The following is a 25,385-nucleotide window of genomic DNA, read 5'->3' as shown; positions in this document are numbered from 1 at the left end:
AATTCCTAGATCCCTTTTGATATAAAGTTCTGTTCAATATGTAGTAGATTTTGCTGTTTTTATTCTAATGCATGCCTTTATCATTTGCCCTTAATACATTGTATTTTAATATTTGATACCAGTTCTTCCCAACTGAGATGAATTTTATGAACTCTGAGTTTTAATACATATCTTAGCATTGTGAATTTCACACAAACTTTATAAGCATTTCTTCTTGGTTTTTAAATATCAGGCAAAATGCTCAAAAAGGATGTTTGCATTTACTATTCAAGAAGCCATTCAGGGGGCACCTGGGTGGCTCAGTGGATTAAAGCCTCTGCCTTCGGCTCGGGTCATGATCCCAGGGTCTGGGATCAGGCCCCGCATCGGGCTCTCTGCTCAGCGGGGAGCCTGCTTCCTCCTCTCTCTCTACCTGCTTCTCTGCCTACTTGTGATCTCTGTCTGTCAAATAAATAAATAAATAATAAAATCTTTAAAAAAAAAAAAAAAAAGAAGAAGAAGCCATTTAGTTTATACAGGTTGTCTGTGTGGTAAGATTTTATGAATCTTAAAACACACACACACACACACACACACACACACACACACATTTTTTCCATGGTTCCTGATACCCACACTTATAAAGCAGTGAAATTACCATGGGGTTTTGTCTTATCTGTAGGGAGGTAGCTAATATCTCTGGAGGCCAAAATGCAGGAATGAAAAAGGCAGATAGAGTCTCAAAATCAAGGGTGGAAGGGCTCCTTTACCAAGTAATCTTAAAAGTAAGCCATTCTTAAGTGTTAGTATGAAAGGAATACTGTCTTTTTGCAGCAAGGCATTGAACTAATTACCCTTGACCTGCCTTTGAGTCACTTTCTGTGATTTTTATGAGATGCTTAGATCCGTATTTATTGTTTGAAGCAATGCATTAATGCTAGCCAAATATTATTCTAGTGGCGGAATAAAAAGCAAGCTGACAACTTTATTTTCCCCATTCTTTCTTTGCTACATCACTCTGGATAAACTGTTCATGCTGAATAACATTGGACTGGTCATATATACTCTTGGACTCACAAAATTTTGAAGTAGGGAGAAAAGCTTGGAGATAATTTAATTTCTTTGTTTTAGCAGCAGAGAATGTTCTCATGCAGCTTTCAGTTAACACAGAAGCTCAGTATTCATGGTTGGTCAACAAGGTGTTCTTTTCCTTGAAGGGATTACAGGTTTGGAGAGTAACATCACAACCATACCCTCCCCAGTAACAACTGAAGGAATTCCAAAGAATTTGAAAATAGGGATTCCATTTAATCTTCTAAGTTTTCAGACTAAGAAACAGAAGTCAAGAAAAATTCTGTTAATTGCTCCTTGTCCTTATCGTCCTACAATAGAACCAGAGTCAGGAACCAGAGTTCTAACTGTTCTTGCTATCATACAGTGGTTTTCGCAAGTCATCCTGTAAATAGTCTCCCTTCAGTAAATTTGAGGTAGAAAACCTTACATTGCTCTTTCCTCTATATAATTTCCCTTGAGAGTTGGTGTATTCTTGTCACTGGCAACAAGTTCCTCTAAAGTTTTTCTAAGCCCCAGTGGAGAAGTAGGATTTAAAAAAAAAAAAAAAAAAAAAAAAAAAGAGGATAAATGTGTTTATCATATTATCATATGTACCATTTATGCAAGCTCTTAGAATTTCCAGTGAGTTCTACTATTTAAAACTATGGTGGTAAGTCCTTCCAGAAAGAAGATCAATTTTCAGTTATTTTTTTAATCATTAGAATATTTTAGCAAGGGAAGAAGATATATCCATATATCTATGACTACTGTAATGTCTTAGAATATTTGCTTCCAAAGTCTTTTAAAAGAAATGTTTTGGAAAAAAAAACTACTGTATAAATTTTGTGAAAATAATCCATCTGAATTAAAAATCTTCCCATGTCTTAGTATCCCATACCTCCTTCTATGTACATGAGTAGTTGAATGGTTAGGTAGAAATACATTTATGACAGTGTCTTGCAGCTGTAAGGACTGTTTTTTGACTTTGTAAATTCATGTTTTATTTAAGGGCAGAGCAGATTAAATTCCTACCATGAAGGCAAGAATGCCTCCACAGCAGATTAGCATTCTCACTCATCGCTCATTCCCCACGTCTCGATTTTGGTAGTTACAAAGTTGGGTGTCTCCTGTTCAGGATATAACAATTGAATTCTCTTTAGTAATCTTATTTTCATTGTGTTTACTTTATTTCTGTATAGAGATATTGTCAATATATCTTCACTATATCATCAATATATAGAGATACTGTCAATATATCTTCTGTATAGAGATATTATCAATATATCATCACATTCTTCAGGATGTCTAACTTTTTATTTTGATGGTACTTTAATTGCCTGGATTTTGTTGTCAGACTTACTTTAGAAAGTGTTATTTTTTTTTTAAAGAAAGAAAGCAACAAGGAAACAAAGAGCAAGCTATATTTTCTGAGTATTTTCATAATTGAGAAAGTAGCTTTGCGTAGAAAGGCTCATGTATAATATTCCTTAGTAATATTGCTTTATTGTCTTCCGACATTGGATAGTACTATTTGGGCATCTGATTCCCTCTTACCTCATGCAGATTGTTTTGATTTTGATTTTTCTTTCCAGATGTTCAGATAATTCTTTATCTTCCAGATTTAGTAGCCCAAATGAGGTATGTGTCACTAACGGGAGTTATGTGTTCAATTTCCTAGGAACATGGTATAGTCTTTGATTCTGAAGTCTCTGATTTATTTTTCAGGGAAAATTTCCTATTATCTTAATCTTTGAATATATCTATTCTTTTCCATTTGTGGGTTTGATGAATCAGAATTTCAGTTATCTTAAAACTGGATCATTTCTGCTTGTCCTCTTTTCTATACAAACTTTGTTTTATTTTAGTTGTTGGCTTTTATCATCTATGTTCACTGTGATTATGTTGGTAATATGGTATTTAGTGTTTTTTTTTCTTTTTTTTTATGTTACTTGAACTTTCTAATTTACATATTGTCTCTCTATGATCTTGTTTTAGTCCTTGATTTATTTCTTAGATCCACTATTTCTCCTTCTCTTTCATTCTGTTATTTTATTATCTAGTCTTTGACCTCTAGTTATATTGAATTTATTTTCATATTAAAAAATCCATTGTGTAAAGCAACTTGAACAATTTCCGTTCCTACCCTTATATTTTCTTCCGGACTGATGGCTTTAGTGTCCTCTCTCCCTTCCTTCAACTACCTTTCTCTTTGTCTCTGTCTCGGTGTCTTTCTTTCTCTCATTATTGTTGACTGTAGTATATTTCCATATTTCTCAAATATGTCTTTTATCTTGCTCATGTGTGGGTGGATCTGTCTAGACACTTTTTGCTCTAATACAATAAAAGTTACTTGGAGACTTATTTACCACCCTGCCTTAGACCCTTTGGGCTCTAGTTTAAAGGCTGGAGATTTCAGGTTTTGTGCCCTTTTTAAGGGCAACCAACCAACAGGAATGGTTGAGGAATGAGTACAGTAGAAGCAACTTACTGTGTCCACTGGTGCTGCTCCCCTTCCCTTCTAGAGTGCAGGCACTGATCATCAGGTTTCTGGTCAAGTCTCTAGTTCAGTGTTAGCCCAGAAGCTCTCACCTTAGTTGCCCCCATCTCCTGTATGTCTCTTCAGCAGCCCTCCAGCTTCTCCTCTCTCAGAGAAGGAGAAACATAAGGCTATATCCTTGGTTTTGCATTGATTCAGATTTGGAAGGATTACTGAGAATTCTTAGGCTTTCCCCCAAACTTCAGGGCCATTTCTGGGGTTTAATGACAGAAAAGGAATTCAATCCTAATCTGCCTTTCTGTTCTACTCCCAAAATGTCTGTTTCATTTTTTTTTTCCCATTGACTGTGCTTACTTTTCTTAATTTGTTGTTGATTTTATGTTCCTGTGTGTACGTACTGGGACTGAAGTTTATTTCGTTAGGTATTGAGGGAGAGAAATTACTTGTGTCTTAGAATCTATCATTTTCTTAGTAAAATGTGCTAAAAAATTACCTGACTGAATATCTACTACTATTAAGAAACTTGAAAAATAATTTTTCTACCACAATTTATTGTAAATCTTCAAAGGACATTTGAAAACACACAGAAATAGTTCTCATGCATGGCAGAAACATTTTTTCCTAGACTTTACAACATTCACATCTTTTGCTGTCAAATACCAAGAAGACATTCTAGAAAACATTTAACTGAGGGAAAAATGATAACTCTCAAATACCTGTCAGTACGCAATGATAGAAATTGGATAACTTATTTTATAGATGCATTATTTTTATCATCATACAACATGCATGACTTACTATTTTTATCTTTTTTTTTAACCTGCTTTCATTTCCTTCATAGCTAAAATTGAAAACTGGCAAAGAAAGATGTTAATAAACTATATATGTGTGGATGTATCATTTTATGTGTTTATGTATATACATGGCATTTTAAACATAAGCATTATATGTGATTATATAGTTTACTTAGAAGTTTATGGGAACACAAATATATATGTGATATAGAAGTACATATTTTAAAATATTTGTTTATATTTACGTATACATACATACATATTTGTGTGTGTGTGTGTTCACAAACCTAATTGTTGGATAGTTGCCAAAATCTACCTAAGGCCTGAGTGATAGCACAAAACCATTCCAAAGGTATGACAATGGCATCAGGAAGTGTATAGAATTAGGACCTTGAGGTAATCCTATCACCGGTTTGAGCCTCACAGCATCATTCCACCCATTTGGTCCTAGGCTCCACAACTGATGAGAGAAAGGAAAACTTAGTCTGGATCTATAGAGAAGCAAACCCTGATTACAGAAAGAGCTGGAACTGAGGAAGAGGAAGGGATTATTTGTCTGGATAAAGAAGATTGTGAGGCGAGATCAGAACAGTTTCCAAGCATATATAAAATACTCTAAAGTAAAGTTGAAGATCAGATGTTCTTCATAGACCAGAATTTTTAGGTAGGAGGACAAGTTTTTTGGCATACTGTGCCCATAATAAGAAGCACTGATAGTGTAGAAAATGAAATTGAAAGGTCTACATTTTCATTTCTCTAAGGTCATTAAAATACTATCTTTGCCAACTGCAACAGAGTAGCTTAAAGTTGATGCTTCTAATATTCTATTGCTGTAATTGTTACTAACCTTGAAGAAAAGTATACTCTTATGTCTTAAATGCTGTTTATCCTCTAGCTTTTTCACAGCTGTTACTCAGTTGCAGCCAGGAAAGGATTGTCCTATGAAGACACCCAGGCCTAAAAAACGTTCATTAGCACTTACCCTGTGCTTGGCTTTGAGGACACAAATTTGGAAAAGCCGTCCTGTCCTTAAGAAGCTAGTAGCTTGGTGGATTCCTAACGAGATTGATGTTACAATGAAAGGATTGCTCTTGTTTCACCCGCTTTTTATTGTCACTTAGTTTTTAGTGATGATATATTTACTTCTGTGTAAGGAAAATATATATATATGTATATATATAAAATTAAATACACCACTTAGGCTCACACATATGTCAGGGAAAAAAGGTAGTGTACATTCTAGCAGTTATTAAAAGAACCCCAAACCTAATTGTCACCCCATTTCCTGCCCCCCTTTCTCTCTCTCTCTGTGGAAAAGATCACTGATGGACTAGATTAAAATACTTCTTTGAATGGAACATGCTAAGAATAAAATACATAGCTTAAAAAAAAACTTTTTTTTTCCCAGAAGAGTGGGAGCCCCAGTCAATATTAATAGTTAAAACTCAAGTGAGATTTTACTTCCAATGCAGAATACATTCTAGTCACTTAAGACTAGAACCCAACCTAATTTTTTTAGGAGAGTACAGACAGGTATGTGTGAGAGACAACCCAAATTGAAAATGAAATGCAAATCTCAACACCGTCCCTGTGGGGGAGGACAGATGTGTAGGTAGGAAGAGCAAACTAGAGAGAAATACTCAGCAGATTTCAAGTTACTTGTCACCTAAGACCTAGAGAGAAGTGTTAGATTGGGCAGAGATAACATCATATAGCTCCTTGTTAAAAAGGGAGAAGGAGGATTATGCAGTTAGAGATCAAGTTAGCTGAAAGAAAGTTACTTTGGCAACAAAAGTTAGTGCAAGAAGAATTGAATTGAAACTATGAAGTAAGAGAGCAATTTCTCGTCTATAAATCGAGCTGTCCATTAGAAACATGGTTCTATAAAACTAGGATTTTGCTGAGGTGTGTTTAGCATGAAAGCCTGAATTAATAAAGATGATTTCCCCCACTAGGATATGTTAACTCTAGACCTACATTCAATGCCCAGTGGCTTCCTTTGTAGATCTGAATGTGATTCCATATGAAACTATGGCTCCTTAAGGTGAAATTATCTGTTGATACAATTGTGATAGTGCCCTTGAAAGAACTATTTGTTTTGAACACAATTTGGTAATCCAATTTGGCAGCCAATATGCTTTAGACATTTAGTGTGGTCTGTCTCTTTAGATACACATTTTCAAGAGAAGCCTGATGGGGTTATGCCCACTATTTTAACCACAAATTAACTAACCTCAAAGGACCTGGGAACTTGGAGAGAATTGTCATGCTCTAGGGAATCTAGCTGACTTTCCACTGTACTCAGAGGAGAAATGTAGCCATCATGCTAATTTTTACTTTCCTCCTAATAAAAGCTCACCAGCCTATTTTTTTTTTTTTCCCTCAATTCTTGTCAATCATTCACCAAAGTGATTTGCGCTGCCTCGTTTTAATTTAAACCACCTGCATGGCTTTAAAAATGCACTCACTGCCATTTCAGAATTCTGGTAAATCTTTAGAATCTTCTCAAAATCAAGGTAATACAGAGTATTAGTTAATTGTTAATTATATGTATTAGAGCAGTATTTTACAGTTAACTCATCTTTATTACATACCTAAATAACTGGAGAAGAATAGCTAAGTAACTTATTTAAAATAAAAATACTAGAAGCCAAGCCTAAAGAAGATTGAGGAGTGATATGAGACACTCCTAAAAATACTTGTGAGGCATCTGCTATATGAAATAAGACTCAAAATACTATTTAGATTGTTGTTGGTGACTTTGAGGTTGAAATTACAGGAGATATTTCACTCTACAAAGTTCAAATGATTAGACATAGCATAGAAAGTCTTATGAGAAAACCAAGTAAATTTATGGAAAAATTTTACTCAAATTTAAGATTTAGTTATAAAATGCTAATGATTTCAGGATAGAGGAGTTTCTCATCTATTAGTCATTTCTAAGTATGATAAACACTTTCAAGAACAAAATATATTTTTCCATGATTCTGTTGGTTATTAGTCATTTTTGGTCATTATGCCTTATTCCCTCAGCCCCCATATTAAAATAATTCTTTATATATGTACTATAAGTACTGTAGAAGATCCTGACAAACTAATATCTAAGGGAAATGTAAGTAATTTATTTCTGGTCATGAATTTTTATTCTATCCAAAGAGAGTATAACCAAAATCAATACCTTTCCTGAAATTGTTGTAACATTATATGTGTATGTTAAGCAATTCTCTGAAATGGATTAATTCCACGTAAATGGCATAATTTGATAAACTTGAAAATTCATGGTACTTCATTTCTATTAGTAATTAGAAGTCGCTACGCACCAAATAGTTTGAAGTAAGTGAAATTACTTCTTACATGAGAGTGGAAGGGAGGGATATTGTGTACTATTCAAAGGAAATTAAAAGAAAAAGTATATGCTTTAGATCCCATCTGTGAGAATCATAACATGGTTGGTAAATAATGATATATGTGAAAGATATCTTAAAATAAGAAGTGGTATAAAAACTGGGCAGAGAAAGAAAGCACTACAAGAAGCAGGAAAATCCATTGTCAGACTCACGAAAAGACAAAATATCATGGTAAAAGGAGTATTTGAGTTTCCTCTTAGAGAATAAATAGAAATTATATCATCTGAGGAATGTAATGCCAGGAAAGGATCCATGATCAGAAAAAGGCTGACAAAACATACTTATAGCCATCGATAAATCATATTCCTTCTTTCATCCCAGTTGCAATTTGTGTTGAGAATATAGGACTACAGAGCTGTGAAAGATAATGTGATTATACCTAGATCCCAAATTCCAGGCAGCAGATTCTACTCTGTTCAGCACAGAAAAAGATAAAGGGATCAAATAAGAAGAGAAATACTGGGTAAACTTCAGTTGTTCACTGTCTACCAAAATAGTGTCAACATCAAAATTATATTAACCAATAGGTCGAATTAATGTTAGTGTGGTAGAGCCTCTTCCCCCAAAACGTTATAAACTACTGCTAAGGTAACCAAGTGCCATAAAAATCAGTAAAAATAGTACCACTGGGATTTCTAAAAGGAGACAGAATTTTACAAGAAGAAAATTAAGGTGACCTTTTGGAGAAGTGGATTCGTGACGGATCGGTAGGATGTCTACACTCTAAGACAAAATGGAAAACAGCTCAGGAAGAGAAAAGAGAATGAACAAAGACAGTATCAGAAAAGGATGGAGTACAGTTGTTAAGTTGGGCCCTCAGATGTATGTAAGGTATGTGTGGATGGATGCTTCAGGAAAACAGGTAGCAGTTGGCAATGCACTATTTAAAACAAGATTGAAAAGCTTTTACCTGATTTCTAATTCAACCCACACTTATAAATTTAGGTCTCTTGAAACCTCTCTCTTAAATTCTGTATTTATCTCAATTCCATTTGCTCAAACAGGGAAGAGCTTTAGGACTTTTGGAAAGGTGTCCAATATAAGAGATACTGTACTCCTTTCTCCATGTAGCCAAGCTACATCATGCTTCGGTCTTTATTATTTTTCTCATCATTCATTGACATTTTATTTTCCAGGACAGTGAATAGCATGTTGTTAGTAATGTGGTTTCCATGACATTGTCCAAACTCCTCTTCCTCATCTTATATTAATATTGCCACAGAAAATGTAAAAATGTGCATTTTATTGAGTTCATATAAGCATCACCAACAAGAAAGTCTTTGCAGAGCATATGCTGAGTATGAAGCACTGTGGGAGCCATTGAAATATGAAGAGAAATCATTATCCCTTATCCGTAGCACAAAAATTACTCATGACTATAACACTGCCCCACTTAAGCAGTATATTTTCAGAAAACATGAGATGTAGACCCATTTCTGATGTGTGGTATAGTCTCATGCTTCAAGTTTCCCATTCAAGTGAGAAGCTACTTTTTCTTCTTTACTTACTGTCTGGCTTAGTGTGAAAGCTGGAAACCTGATAGAGAAATGAAGGTATGAACACAGCTAGGGAAGACAAGGTATCCAATGTAGTGCTGAGAGCCTAAGGAATAAGAGAAAATCACAAAATTTAGATTATGGTTCACATATATGTTTGGAAGTGAAAAAAATTATTGAAGCATCCTTGCTACTCACTGTTTTATAATTATAATTGCATATTTAAGCCAAATTATCCCCTTAACTAATCAGAAGTCACTATTATTTTATTTTATTCTTTTCTTTTCTTTTATTTAAGTAACCTCTGCACCCAGTGCCTGGGGCTTAGACTCAGAACCCCAAGATCAAGAGTTGCACACTGTACCAACTGAGCCAGCCAGGAGCCCCAGAAATCACTATATGTTATTAACTGATAAAACTGAATGTTTTGATAATTCACTATAATCAGCTTTGGTTTATTTAGATCCATTGAGAGGTAATAAACAGGAAGAAGATTTCTCAAGTTGAGGGATTAGAATGAATCTACCCCAAACTATTAGAAAATAGCCATCATTTAACTTTAGTTGTTGGTATTTAAGAAATTTTTCTGTGTAAAACACTATTTTGAACATTGAGAATACAAAAGGATAAGTCAAATTGGAGAATCACACACACCCATATATATTTACATATTTATGTGTATATATGTGTATATTTATATGTATATTTCTATACACATACACAATAATTAGTTTGTTGTGGGCAGTGTACTCAGATACACTTTTCTATTTATTGTTTTTCTTTAACATACAGTGATGCGCAGTACATTTAAACATGACCTGTCTGGGGCACCTGGGTGGCTCAGTTGTTAAGCCTCTGCCTTTGGCTCAGGTCATGATCCTAGATCCTGGCATGGAGCCCTGCGGGAAGCCTACTTTTCCCTCTCCCACTTCCCCTGCTTGTGTTCCCTCTCTCGCAGTCTATCTCTCTCTGTCAAAAATAAATAAATAATCTTAAAAAAATAAAAATAGCATAAAATAAATATGACCTGCCATTCATTGTCTTCAATTTTTATCTCCAGATTATAGATGGGGACAGTCACTGAAGCTATTTGCAGTGAGTGGAATGTCTGGGACTTAAGCCCAGGCAATCTGGCTCCATCGTGAGGGCTCCTGGAATTTCACTTTTCTTTGCTCCTCTTCAGTATAGATTTGGTATTCTTTTCTCTTCCTTTCAACTCCTAACTGTTCTCAGTTCAGTTCTACTCTTCCCCCCACCCCTGCTCTCTAAATAGATAGATACTATGTACACACACACACCCCCCTCGGATACATATCAATAAATAGGCATGCCTCTCTCTCTCACACATGTGTGACATATATGTATATATATGTGTGTGTACATGTGTATATATATATATATACACATATATACGCATCTGTGTGTATGTATATATTTTTTCCCAGATCCCATAATAAACTGAATATGGCAATAAAGTGAGTCAGAGGAGTGCCTGGGTGGCTGCTTCATTAAGCGTCTGCCTTTGGCTCAGGCCGTGATCCCAGATCCTGGGATTGAGCTCCGCATCAGGCTCCCTGCTCAGCGGGAAGCCTGCTTCTCCCTCTCCCACTCACCCCGTTAGTGTTCCCTCTCTCTCTGGGTCTCTTTCGGTCAAATAATGAATAAAATCTTTAAAAAATAAAAATACATAAAGTGAGTCAAATGAAACTTTTGGTTTCCCATTGTGTATAAAATTGTGTTTCCATTATACTGTAGTTTATTAAATGTACACTAGCATTAAGTCTAAAAAATGTATCACATACCTTAATTTTAAAATATTTTATTGCTAAAAAGTGCTAAGCATCACCTGAACTTTCAGTGAGTTGTAATCTTTTTGTTGGTGGAGGGTCTTGCTTCAGTGCTGATGGCTGTTGACTGCTCAGGGTGATGGTTGCTGAAGGCTAGGGTGGTAATTTCTCAAATAAGACATCATTGAAGTTTGCCACAACGACTGATTCTTCCTTCCATGAATGGTTTCTCTGTAGCATGTGATGTTATTTGATAGCATTTAGCCCGGAGTAAACTTCTTTCAAAATTGGAGTGAATCCTCTCAAACCCTGAGGCTACTTTATCAACTAGTTTTATGTAATATTCCAAATCTTTTATTGTCATTTCAACAATCTTCATAGCATCTTTACCAAGAGTAGAATCCATCTCAAGAAACCACTTTTTTCGCACATCCATAAGAAGCAACTTCTGTTCACATGTTTTCACAAAATTGGCAGCAGTTCAGTCCCATCTTCAGGTTCCACTTCTAATTCTAGTTCTTTTGTTATTTCTACCACATCTGCAGTTATTTCCTCCACTGAGGTTCTGAGCTCTCTCCAGGTCATCCATGAGGACTGAAATAAACTTCTTCTACACTCCTGTTAGTGTTGGTATTTTGACTTTTCCCCACGAATCACAAATGTTCTTAATGGCATCTAGACTGAGGAATCCTTTCCAAAAGATTTTCAATTGACTTTGCCCAGATCCTTTGGAGCAGGCATTATCTATGGTAGTTATAGCCTTATAAAAGGTATTTCTTAAATCATAAGACTTGAAAGTCAAAATTACTCATTGATCCATGGGCTGCAGAATGGATATTATATTAGAAGGCAGGAAAACAACACGAATCTCTCTGTACATCACCATCAGAGCTCTTGGGTGAGCAGGTAAATTGTAAATGTGCAGTAATATATATATTTTAATTTTTTAAATTATTTTAATTTAACCATCTCTCCACACATGACAACATAAATGTGGCTATACATACATGTCCCCCCCTTTTTAATTAACATATAATGTATTATTAGCCCCAGGGGTACAGGTCTGTAAATCACCAGGTTTGCACATTTCACAGCACTCACCGTAGCACATACCCTCCCCAATGTCCATAAGAGCAGTAATATTTTGAAAGGAATCATTTTCCCAACAGTTGGCTTAAAATATTCAGTAAGCCATATTTCAAACAGGTGTGCTATCATTCAGACTGTTGTTCCCTTTATAGACCACAGGCAGCAGAATGAGAATAATTCTTAAGGGTCGGAGGAGTTTTGGAGTGGCTCATGAGCCACTACAAGTTGCATCAGCTGCATCAGCTGCATGAATGAAGTTGCATCTTCAACTACAAGTTGCATCAGCTGCATCAGCCCCTAACAAGACAGTTAGGCATTGAAGCACTGACTTCTCCTCTATAGCTATGAAAGTCCTAGGTAACATCTTCTTCTAATACAAGGCAGTTTTGTCTGTATTGAAAATATGTTGTTTAATGTAGAGACCTTCATTGATGATCTTAGCTAGGTGTTCTGGAGAACTTGCTGTAGCTTCTGTATACCACCACTTGCTGCTTCACCTTGCACTTTTATGTTGTGGAAATGGCTTCTTTCCTTAAACCACATGAACCAACCTCTGCTAGCTTCAGAGTTTTCTTCTGCAGCTTCATTACCTCTCAGCCTTTATAGAATAGAAGAGATTTAGGGCCTTGCTCTGAATTAGACTTTGATTTAAGGAAATGTTGTGGCTGTTTCGATCTTCTACCCAGACCACTAAAACTTTCTCCATGTCAGTGATGAGACATTATCCATTTCTTATCATTTGTGTGTTTACTAGAGGAACATTTTTAATTTCCTTCAAGAACACTTCATTTGCATTCATAACTTGGCTGTTTGGCACAAGACTTTAAGGCTATGTCAGCTTTCAGCCTGCCTTCCTCAACTAAGCTTGATCACTTCTAGCTATTGATTTAAAGAGAGAGACATGAGTGACTCTTCCTTTCACATGAACACTTGAAGGTCATTATAGGGTTATTAAATGGACTACTTTCAATATTATTGTGTCTCAAGGAATAGGGAGACCTGAAGAGAAGGAGAGACAGAGGAGTGGTCTATGGAACAGTCAGAACACAAACAACATTTACCTGTTACTTTTGCCATCATATATGTGTGTGGCTTGCGGTGCTCCAAAACAATTACAAATTAAATCAGAGATCACTGATCACAGACCACCACAATAAATACAATAATGAAAAAATACGAAATATTTGCAAGAATTACCAAAATTGACACAGAGACATGAAGTTAGCAAATGCTGTTGGAAAAATGGTTCCAAGGGGTGCCTAGGTGGCTCAGTCAGTTAAGTCCAACTCTTGATTTTGGCTTGGGTCATGATCTTGGGGTCCTGGGATCAAGCCCCACTTTGGGCTCCATGCTCAGTGGGGAGCAGCTTCTACCCTGGAGAAGATCTTAAAGGGAGAAGAGGAATAGACAATATGGTGTTATATTTTTAATAGCTCTAATTACTTATCTCCATTATCTTTGAGGCTTCAGGAATGTTAATGAGTTATTCTTCCACCTGAATTTTCAAGTTGCAAAAGAGGCAATTATTATAAAATAGTTCAGAATGTAGGCAGAGGAGTCAGCCTGTCTGGCTCCACAAATACAGGTTGTATGATTTGGAGAACATTACTTCAATTCCTTGTACCTCAGCCTCTTTGTAAAATGGAAACCAAAGAGTCTCGGAGAAGCGTGGTGAATACAATAAATATAAAGTATGGGACAGTTGGGTGGCTCAGTCAGTGAGGCATCTGCCTTTGACTCTGGTTAGAATCCCAGGGATCCAGTCCAGCATTGGGCTCCCTGCTCAGTGGGGAGTCTGCTTCTCCCTCTACCTGCCACTCACCCTACTTGTGCTCTCTTCTCTCTCCAGACAAATAAAATCTTTAAATAAATAAACAGGGCTTAAAACAATCAATTATACAAGGTCAGCTCCCAATAAATATTGGGTGTTTGCTAGTAAAGAAATACTTGATCAAAATCTATAATAAAATCAGGAACAGAATCAGACAACTAAGTTATTTGCTCAGAGGAATTCAAGAACTATTTCTGTTGCCTTTTAGTTAGTCGCCTTTTAGTTAGTAATTAGTTTGGTGAGTTGCCATTTAATTAGTTTAGTTAGTTGTCATTGAATTTGGTTAAGGAATAAAAAACAGTCTCTTACTAATATTATCAATTATAAATAATTTCAACTCTATATACAATGGGGACATGTTCTCTTTAGAAAAGCTCTCTGACATTTTTTTTATGTGTTTGATCTGTGAATATTAATGTATCCCAGCTGAGTCATATAAATAAATTTGCCCATGTGAAAGATCAAATAATTTTATAGTTCTTTTTTACTGGAGGTGTTAAATATTTAGTTAAAAATCAGGAAAATAATATAGGGAGGAGGAAGTGAAAGAATGAGGAAAAGGGAGAGGAAGAAAGAGAGAGATTAAGATTTCTATGCTCTTCAGTAGAAAAAATGAGGAATTTTCCACTGGTTCTGCCATTTTTCTAGAACATTCATCAATGTTTACAAGTTGACTTCGAAGTCAGGGGTGGTCAGAGACTACCCCTGATATATTATATTACATAATACCATATTAACCCAAATGAGCAAAAATTAGCACTCCTTACTCACTGAACATAGCAACAGCAATGACATAAAAAAAAGCAATCTGACTTTAAAAATGGCTATTAAAAATGCATGTCCATGTCCTACCTGGAAACAAGTTCAAGGCAGCTATTTCACTATGAATTTAACCTAGGTCTAAGGCAACATGAATATTAAAATCTGACATCACTTTAAGATTCCCAGTGAAAGAGGGGCACCTGAGTGGCTCAGTGGGTTAAAGTCTCTGCCTTCAGCTTAGGTCATGATCCCAGGGTCCTGGGATAGAGCCTCAAATCAGGTTCTCTGCTCAGCATGGAGCCTGCTTGCTTCCTCCTCTCTCTGCCTGCCTCTCTGCCTACTTGTGATCTCTGTCAAATAAATAAATAAAATCTTTAAAAAAAAAAAAAAGATTCCCAGTGGAAGAGAATGAAAAAAAATATATATATATATATTTTTAAATTTCCCTCTCCTAGGCAGGGTTTTGAAGGACCAAGCCTCAGAGATTCATTAGCAAAGGTGTGTTATATTTTAATTGTACTTTTCTCTCAATTACAAATTTCCATCACAAAGTAACGAGTATTATGGCAATTAAGACATTAAATTAAATTAGTATATCACCTATCATGCTGAGAAAATAATAAAGCAGTATAGTAATGCACCACAATAGATAATTGCTAAGACAATAGGAATGCATCTACAGTAAAGATGATAGTCATTGTTCGTGCCCATCATCATAGCCAGTTTCAACAGGGACTGAGTCCATCACATTAACTAAATCCCAATGAAATTATGTTACCGTCTGGGTTGTCTCAGAATTATCATCTTCACTTTATTTACTTTATTAGCATAGCTTCCATAGTTTTATGTGCTGCTCAGTATCCTTTATGTAAGTCAATTGGATACAAACACTGGGTATTAAGAATGTTTATTAGATGTTACTTTTTTTTTTTACAAAACTGTTCTCTTTTTCTTTCCTGAGGCAAAACAGCACTAACTACAACTATTTAACTGTGTTTGGGAGGAGGGAGAGGTGATCTATCATGGTTCCTGTATAATAAACTAATGGTTTCAGGGAATTATTGAATTACAAGTATTCTTTCTCCCCGTACAGTGTTTCTAACTGGGCAAAGACCTTAGCATGCAGTTTCACTTTCCCACCCACTCACTTTTGCTTTCTGTCTTTGCAGTTCCGCCATGGTTTTTAAATCACCCTTCCAACCTGTATGCCTATGAAAGCATGGATATTGAATTTGAATGTTCAGTCTCTGGAAAGCCTGTGCCCACTGTGAATTGGATGAAGAATGGAGATGTGGTCCTTCCTAGTGATTATTTTCAGATAGTGGTAATTATCTTTTTTTTTTTTTATTATTTGTATTAGCTTTATAGTCCCACTCATTGTTTACTCTATTTTCAGTTGCTTTTCTTTCCTGGCAAAAAGGTTCCTGTTGGGAATTTTTATGGTATGTTAAGAAAATTGTTCCAGTAAAGCAAATGATTTTCTAGACTGAACAATTTTTTAGCTGAAAAAGAGTGATCAAACAGCCCAGCCCCCTTGTTTTACACACAAGGTTTTTTTGAACAAACACAATGAAAAAAACAGAAGACCTAAGAGACTATCTTTCCAAGTATCCTCATTGCTAATTCTTGGAAGAACTGAGTTTAGAGTCTAGTTTTAGACTATATGAAGCCAACAATCTCTTACTTCTTTGACTTTTACTGATTATAACAAGTTTCAGCAAGATGTGCCACTATGATTATGGTACTTTTACTTTTGTAAAATAGACAAGTTTTCTCTGCCACTCTTACAGATGGGACAGCTGATCCTATTTGAGCAGTAGAAAAGAATGTGGTGACAGTGACCGTGACAAGAGGTAGTGGCAGGGTTAGGAAGCCATGGAGACCCAGAGTTCACATGGCATTGCACTTTTGAACATAGGAAAAAAATTAAAGCTAAGCATAATAGTTCTTGTAGTTTCTCTAAGTTCTAGTGTACTCTCTGCCCTGTGGGAGATCACCAGGATAATGGTATGTTATATTCACTAAGTTATTTTCCTTGTACACAGTGAGAACTCAACACCTATCATTACTATCATTTGTTTTGCTTTTACCAGCAGAACTCTGCTCATTTAAAAATATGCTGAAAACTCTCCATTAGGTGTAGGTTAGCATCAGAAGTTCCAAATTCAAGGAAACAAATATATGAGTGATAAGAAAAGCACTTTCCAAATATCAAAGAACTTTGTAGCTAAAAAGGAGGATTTAGGTTTGCTTTCCTTATGCTTGAGACCCAGACATAAGCTGTCAAAGAAGAGTGTCTAAACGAGGTCCTCTGGCAGAAGGGGAGTAGACTATAGGTGCCCTGCCAGTCCAGGCATGTGCTGTCCTTACCCTTGCCCTGGCTCTCATTGGTGGATCCATGTCTCTGAGGCTTGATCAGTTGACTTTCAGGAACTTCCATAACCTCTCCATGCATGCGTCTAGTCATACTTCCAGGGTTCTTAAGGACTACATCCCTAAAATATATCTTTATTACTTTGATCACCACTGTATTTTCACTTTTAGTTACTTTTTTTTTAATTGGTTGGGAAGAATGTAAGAAAGGGAAAAAATGAAACTTTTCAATGCCACGCCAATCCATTAGTTCCTTTAAGTGCAATGCTATTTCTGCTACCACTGAATTAAAAATGACCTGCCATGGGGCAACTTGAAATGTGTTGTGTCCGCCTAGAATATATGCTACTTGCATATAAAGGAAATTGTTGAGTGCCCTTAAGGACACATGATAAAATACAACATTTATTTTTTCTACAGTTTGAATAATCTTTCTCCCAGAATGACTCATTACACCCAACCTATTTAAATGTTCTTTTCTTAAGGTGAAAAGAAAATGTACAATATGAGCCCTGTTCACATGAAGTTGTGCTTAAAAATATTTCCCCAATAGCTCCAGAAATCTGAGAGCCATTGTCTGTCACACAGTAACATTTAACACAAATAGTAACTTATACGAGAATTGTTAATTAGAAGTTAGTCAGCTTTATCTCAGAATTTTACATCAGCAGAGAATTGACTACAAGACACTAAAAACAATTAAGAATTCCCCATGAGGTAATATTTATCTCTTAATGACTTTAGGGGAAGTGATTTAACACGTTTCACTCACTGAACTAATTCTTACACTAATATTGAAGAAAAACTGAGTCAGTATAATTAAATGCTATCTCCAGATTATTTTATCATCCATCCTTGAAAAAGATGGTTGCTCAATTTATATGAAACAGGAGTTAATATTGCTATGTTTAATTTATGGATTGCTGAAGGTAAAGCATTTTGGTCCTATAACAAGAATGACATGGTGTAAAATATCCACCATACCGTCACTCCAAATCCCAAAAGGGTACATGTCAAAGCAATTACAATTTTAAAAGGATTTTCAGATTTTTTTTTCTCAGTAAACACTTCCAGAAAATATCCAACCTAGATTTTTTTGTCTTTTAGAAGCTGCAAAAATCAGTTTCTTTTTTTTCCCCAACAGCTGCTAAACCCAATTTTCCTTCAATAATAAGTGAAAGAATGACATTTCTTTTGATGCTAACCTTTGATTCTTGCCTATTTAATCAAAGAGCTTTCTGTTTGCTGCTCATTTAGATATTGAGGATGATGTGTATTTTTATGAGTATAGTTTTCATTGCAGAACTAGGTTAAATGTATGCACATGAATTCAGCAGGGTATTGGGAATCTGTGACATTTCCCAAGTGACATAGGACATATCTGTGAGACTGAGAACTCTTATGGCTTTCTTTCTTACTTCTTCTGTGAACTTTTATCAAAATTTATGTTCATTTTGTCTTTTATGAGGGTTTTGGGGGGTTTTTTTTGTCTTTTTTTTTTTTTTTTTTTTTTTTTGCTTTTTAAAATATTGTACCTGCTTTTTTCTTCTCTATAGGGAGGAAGCAACTTACGAATCCTTGGAGTGGTGAAGTCAGATGAGGGCTTTTATCAATGTGTAGCTGAAAATGAAGCTGGAAATGTCCAGACCAGTGCACAGCTCATTGTCCCTAAGCCTGGTAAGTTGAGGGGAACTATGCCTGGGCACAGGTTGCTCTCTCTATGACTGGTCCACTTGTGAAATCCGTATTGCTTTCCCTATCTCTCAACGTCAATTGGAAATTACTTAATTATTTAACCTTAAAAATATTAATTATTTAATTATTTAGTTGATTAAGGTGTACACATGCATGTTGATGTGATATTCTTTCTAGAAAACTGGGTATGTATTGCCATCCAGTGAGCTAGAGTCATCATGAACAGTATGTACTTCTGGTTGTCAAGATAACAACCACTAAATCATTACCTTCTCACATTTTTTTGGTGGCCTGTGTTTCTTCTAGTATTTCAGATAAACTTAGAATACAGAGAGAGATGTGTGTCTATTTGTGTGTGTGTGTGTGTGTGTGTATATATATAGTCTTGAATCATGGATATTGGCATAAAAATACCAGGAACAATTACTTGAAAATAAACACATTTTTCTATTTTTTTTAAATAGATTCTGATAATTTGTCTTTTTCCTTATAATTTATTTATTTATTTATTTATTTTTTATTATTACATTCAATTAACCAGCATATAATCTATGAACTTTTGATTATATTTTGTCCTGTAGTCTTTCAGAAGTTTAATATGGTGGTGGATTCAAAGCTGGTATAACTTAGGGCACCTGGGTGGCTCTGTCAGTTAAGCATCTGACTCTTGGTTTCAGCTCAGGTTATGAGCTTGAGCCCCACATCAGGCTCCATGCACAGGGGGAATCTGTTTGAGATTCTCTCCTTCTGCCCCTCCCCACCCCACAAGTAAATAAATAAATAAATCATTAAAACAAACCTATCATAACTGTATATTAGATGTATCATGTATTATCTCCAAAACCAAAATATCCTGCTAGAAAAAAAGAAAAGAGAAAGAAAAACAAAACAAAACAAACAAACAAAAAAAACCCCACAAATTGGTCAGCTGCTCTGAAATGTTATAACACTAAAGAAAGTCAAGAATATTCATTTTTTCCCCTACCCCCTTAAGCCCCCATGTTGCAAAAAATACATGTTTATAAAAAAATAAAAAATTTTAAAAAAAGCATATTAATTTTTTAAAAATAATGATGGAAAACTTGTTTAGATAGACCTAGATACTTTAAAATGTTAGTTAGTGTCTTCTATGAAAGCTTTCATACCACGTATTGATTATTTTTTTAATTACAACTTTTCAAGACCAATTTCCTACCTCTTGCCGTGACTCACTATTCTTATGGCACTTTACATTTTATTTTTTATTTTTTTTAAGATTTCATTTATTTATTTGACAGAGAAAGAGATATCACAAATAGGCAGAGAGTCAGGAGGAAACAGGCTCCCTGCTGAGCAGAGAGCCCGATGCAGGGCTCTATCTCAGGACCTTGAGATCCTGACCTGGGCCGAAGGCAGTGGCTTAATCCACTAAGCCACCCAGGCACTCCTGCACTTTACCTTTTAATAGAAAAGAACTTAAAAGTATGAAATAAAGCCTTTCCTTGGCTTCTATCACTTAAAATATGTCTGCGAATGCCTTATATTTGTGCATCCCTAACCAACTATTTGAAGACTCTCAGACGTTCACAGTATTCCTCACGACAATGACCCTCCCTTTTTTTTTTTTTTTTTCTCAATTGAAACAAAAGCAGCAACCATAGAACAGTCTCAAATGAGTAAAGGAACTAAAAGAATTATCTAGGAATTAAAAGGGACAGTTAACACTCTTTTAAGAGTGCCAGTTTCTCCAGTGTACTATTTCTTTTCCGTACATTTACTGTGCTTTAAGTGTTAGTGTGTCTTCTCTTCTGCTGGAACAGTAAGCGATAAGGAGGACAAAAAGAAGTTCTAACATCGGTCTCTAATGTGAGCCATGCTTTCAAGACCGTGCGCCGTCTCTTTAGTAATGACAATATGACCCCACACAAGAGAATTCTGGTTAACCTGGATTCTCAGCTATGGCCATAATGCCGAGGAAAATGCTGGATAAGCAATCCCATATTTCTAAAAGGAGGTGTGAAATTGTTTCTCCTAGGCCTTGTTAGCACTGACCAAACACAGCCAGTGGCAATCCCCTGCAATTGCTCATAGGAATGGAGAATTCTCTGAAGTTCTTGAGTTCATAGGATTAGAGATGATCATGGTGTTTTCCCTTCCACACAAGTCAAGTTGTGGAAACATCAGGAAAACCTCTTGAACAGATTGTGTGTGTGTGTGTGTGTGTGTGTGTGTGTGTGTGTATTTTACTGGGAATTGCTTGTAAAAATGGAAATTGGAAAAATTATGCAACCTGGAAATTGCTTGGAGCTGTCCACAAGGATGCCAGGAAGAGAAAGGGGAAGGCAGCTGTGGGGAGAATCTCTGTTCCCACCTTAGGGAAGAACAAAGCTAGGAGTTGTGCTTGAAGCTAGCAGATCTGGAGTTGTTTTGAAAGGATCATGCCTGAGAGGGCCTGCCTGCTGAAGCTGCTCCCAACAGAAGATAGACACTGCCCAGGAGGGAGCTGCACTGAGGAGCTGGTGCCGACAGCCCACTAGGTCATACAGGAAGTCCGGTGTCGGGATTCCTGAGGTGAGGGCAGGAGTCTCTGAAGAACCCGCAGAGCTCCTCACAAAAAAGAAGCTTGTGGATGCTTTTCACTTTTGAAAGCAAGACTGTTTGCTCCTGTCTGACCCCAGAGAAGCTCTAAATAGAGAGTCTCATAGAATCTCTAAATAGAGACCTAAGAAACTGAAAAAAAAAAAACAAGAGACAGTCTCACTGCTTTATCCACACTTTTGGTCTCAGGCCCACTCTTTTAGGTGGGAAGAAACTGTAAATTGAACATCAGATTAATGTTTTGATTTAGCCTTACTCTGTGTGAGTGTGTGTGTGTGAGTGTGTATGTGAGTGTGTGAGTGTGTGTGTGTGTGTGTGTGTGTGTGTGCTGTTTTTGTTTGTTGTCCTTAGTACCTGAAGGTAAGGCTTTTTAAATACTTTAAGACCCCAGGACTAGAGGATTGGCCCAGATTGCTATCAGGATTGGGAAATAGATCTGCTAGAGTGCGTGTGAAGGTGGGCCACAGGCTGACATGCAACTGTTGTGTCTTAGAGTTCTAGCAGTTCCGCCCATTCTGTAAACCAGTTACAAGCATCCACGTCGCTTCTCCCGGCAAGCTCTCAGTTCAGAGGGTAGCCGCTTGTTCTTGGCATCTTGCCTTCCACCTGGGCCCCAAGTCATTTAGGTCTAAGTGGCCATACAGAGCAAGCTCCCCTCAGGAGGAGAGTCATTTACCTCCTCATGAGGGAAAGCCTCGGAGCATCCGGGTAATTCTTTCTTCCAGGTAGATGGTAAAGTGTTATCGGTGAATTCTGCACTCTTGGTCAGAATTCATTGTATTTGGCAGAGGATTAGAATGAAAGTAAAAGCAAATGAAGATAAAAATCTGAAAGCGTGACGGGACATGATTGTGACTGTCTTACATCCCCCCCTTATAAATGATGGATTGCTTTTTCCTGGCTGTTCCATCAGACCTTCAAATCATGCTTCTCCAGCTCCTTGGAGCTGCAGTGTGGGCCACATGCACAGATGGTGGAGAGGCCCAGCTATAAATGTAAATTCGGCAGTGAGGCTGACCATAGCGGGCAGAACATAGCCCTCTCTGTTTAAGTTTCCACAATAAACGGCCACCATGTATTTGGAGGCACACTGTGGACCCGCATTGCCAGCTGCTCAGCCCTGGGCTGTCCACAGGCTTGTGGCAGAGAGTTCCTCTTGGTAGCCATAACCATCTGCTCTTCACTGAAGCACACACAATGACCCGTTCCAGCCAGTGTCCATTGTTAATGGGTATTTACACAGGCCTAATGAAGTTTCAACATAGTCTTTTATATACAGTTAGCTATTCCCACTTTAGCAATTAGTGACTTAGGAAATAAAATAAACATAATCTACTAAATTAAACTGAGTTAATGACTTGTTTTGCTCTCCAGAAAATAAGTTTGGGAAAAATATTGAGATGTGTATACTGTAACATGTAAAATATATACATGGTTTCCCCTAGGCAGGGGTCAAGAAGATCAATGGTAATTTTACTATAGGAAGTCCTATAATATATATATATATATATATATATATATATATATAGTATATGTGTAACAACATAGTATATAGTATATACTAACAGTATAAATGTAACACTGTAACGCCATATACACAGTTCCAGACTGCTGCCTCTCTGCCTTGCTCTTTCTCTCTTTCACACACATATACCACACGCACACACACACACATGCGCGCGCGTGCGCACACACACACAGGAGGCATGAAAGCCTGCATTCTTAAGACTGTATATATACGTCAAAAATACTTAAGTGTATTATGGAATGGTAAATGGAAATTAAAATACTTTACCTGATTTATATTACTTGCATTATCTATTAATCTCTTCTAATAGCTAAGGAAAAGCTTTATTGTTGTTGCTTGTTTTAGTTTATTTATTTACTTTTTTTTTTTTGGTGGATGGGGAGGGCACATTGGTTTAAGAAGTTGTTTTTCCAAGTGAACTATAGCTCCAAGTCCACCATTCAGAGCATAGACTAGCCAGAAAGTATCAAGAATCAATGTGTCAATATCCATCACCTGACTACCCCATAACCCGACTGCTCTCCTCTCCGAAACCCTCAGTTTGTTTCCGAGAGTCCATAGTTTTCATTGAACAATTCATCAAAAACTAATGATGTACTGTATGGTAGCTTACTTAACACAATAAAAGAAATAAAGAAAGAAAAGACGAGTCAATATGTTAGGTGTCATAAGAACAAGAAGGTTCAATAGCCAGATTTGCAAACACATGAGCAGTAGGTTATGATCTGATTGGCATAGCAGTTGCTGATGAACTATTTAGTATCAAGGTATCACCTAGTAAACTGTAGTGTGGGCAGGTAGTAATTAAATTAAGAAAACGATTTGATAGCTGGGCGGAAAAGTTAATAATTTTCTTTTGCTGAGGGTGTGTGGGATAGGGGACAAGACAGGAAAGATAAGGTAGATGTAAGGTATCAATTATCTCTGAGTTAGTTTTCCTTTTTCCAGCTGCTGGGTGGTGTTCAGTTTCCTGGCAGTGGTCTGCAGTGAGGGTCATTGAAAATACTTAACTGTTGGTCAAGGTAGTGGAAGGCCAGGAAACTGGAAATGAATGTGATGATGATTGGGACCTATGTTGTCTGGAATATTTTTAATTTAAAGGTAGAAATGGGTAAAGATAGAATAAAGTTGCCATGGGAAGAAATAATGTATTCTTCATACTCTCCTCTCTTTTTTTTTGCATTCTTCATGCTTTAGTGTGCACAAAAAAGCTAAATTTCAAAATGAATATATGCCATTATAAATATTCCCTAAGTATAGATTTGCTTAGGGAAAACACCATATTATGCCTTCCATAGAAGTAAATTTTGGACTATGTGTCTCATGTTAATATTGAATGCTTTCTAATCTGGTTTTATTTTATTTTTTTTTTCTCCTCCAATATTGGTACAAAAAAAAAAAAAACCCACAATAGAATTTCCTACTGTAGAAGGGGAAATATATTAGCTAGGCATTTAGGAAAATGTGAATTGTTTTCAATTCCCTGTCCTCTTTTAGGAAAGGTTACTGGTCCAAAACAACTTTGAATTGCTATATATATATCTCTCCTAAAATTAGCAAAAGTATTTAAGTCTGGTCATGAACACTAAGGCATAAAATCAGAAGTTTGTTTTTTGTTGTTGTTGTTGTTGGGGGGGTGAGTTGGCTTTTTTTTTCTTTCTTTTTTGATCTGTTTTTATGACTTGTTCCCTTTCCATGTGAGACGAATACCTTGAAATCCAAATGGACCAAAGTAATATTTGGATGCTCACCCATGTAATTGTATATTAGCTGCAACCAATTATAGTGTTTCTTACTCAACATTGACTTTTACATAGTAAATTCAGTGATACTGTGCGAAACAATCAAAAATTGTACAATTAGTCTTAGCACTTAAAATCTGTTGGAATTTGTCAGTTTAATAGCACACCAGTGAGTAGATAAGAGAGAATGTAACTAAAGCAAACAGGAAGTACTTCTCAATCTCCTATTAGTCATGGGTGGTCAGTTAAGTTGAATTTTTATCTCTCATATAAAAAGGGTTACTATGACTTAAATGCTCAATTGTAGTTAGTGTGGGATTGTTCCTGAAATTCTGTACGTAATTTAGAAGAGCCAGTTCCATGTTCTAGACTAACATGTTTGTGGATCCAAACTAAAAAGTAAGTCATTGGACAGTTTTCCTCATACAAACTGAGATGATCATTAAAACCACGAACGTTCTCTTTCATTTTCCATCATTGAGTCTAAATGAATAAAAGTCAATTTAATGTTTTTGAAACATATTACCAGTGTGGTGATATTATACTCATAAGTTTTCCATGAACATTTTCTCTTATAAACCTTGGAAATTAACTGTAGCTAATAGGATACAAGAACCAGAATTTTCAAGGTAGTTTATAATGTCAGCATATATGGCTATGAATGTGTTCAATCTACTGAATGTTATTTTTGCTTTCCACGGTGAAGATAAAATAAGAGGATGGTAGTCTATGCTCTTTTATTTTCTACCTCAAAGTAGAGTGTTGACTTAGAGTG

General features: G+C 36.2%; 1 protein-coding gene across 3 annotated transcripts in view; it reads left to right on the top strand.

Moving 5' to 3' along the window:
• DCC (DCC netrin 1 receptor) overlaps positions 1-25,385 on the top strand; it is a 1,159,911-nt gene that overhangs the window by 690,192 nt on the left and 444,334 nt on the right. For all 3 annotated transcript variants that reach the window (XM_032310413.1, XM_032310412.1, XM_032310410.1), the window contains exons 6-7: positions 15,865-16,019; positions 18,625-18,745. In XM_032310413.1, the coding sequence (XP_032166304.1) occupies positions 15,865-16,019; positions 18,625-18,745 (276 nt within the window). The remainder of the gene's footprint in view (positions 1-15,864; positions 16,020-18,624; positions 18,746-25,385) is intronic.

This window comes from Mustela erminea, chromosome 13 (genome assembly GCF_009829155.1).
Source record: "Mustela erminea isolate mMusErm1 chromosome 13, mMusErm1.Pri, whole genome shotgun sequence".
Lineage (NCBI taxonomy): Eukaryota > Metazoa > Chordata > Mammalia > Carnivora > Mustelidae > Mustela > Mustela erminea.
This window is presented reverse-complemented; position numbering and strand designations above follow the sequence as displayed.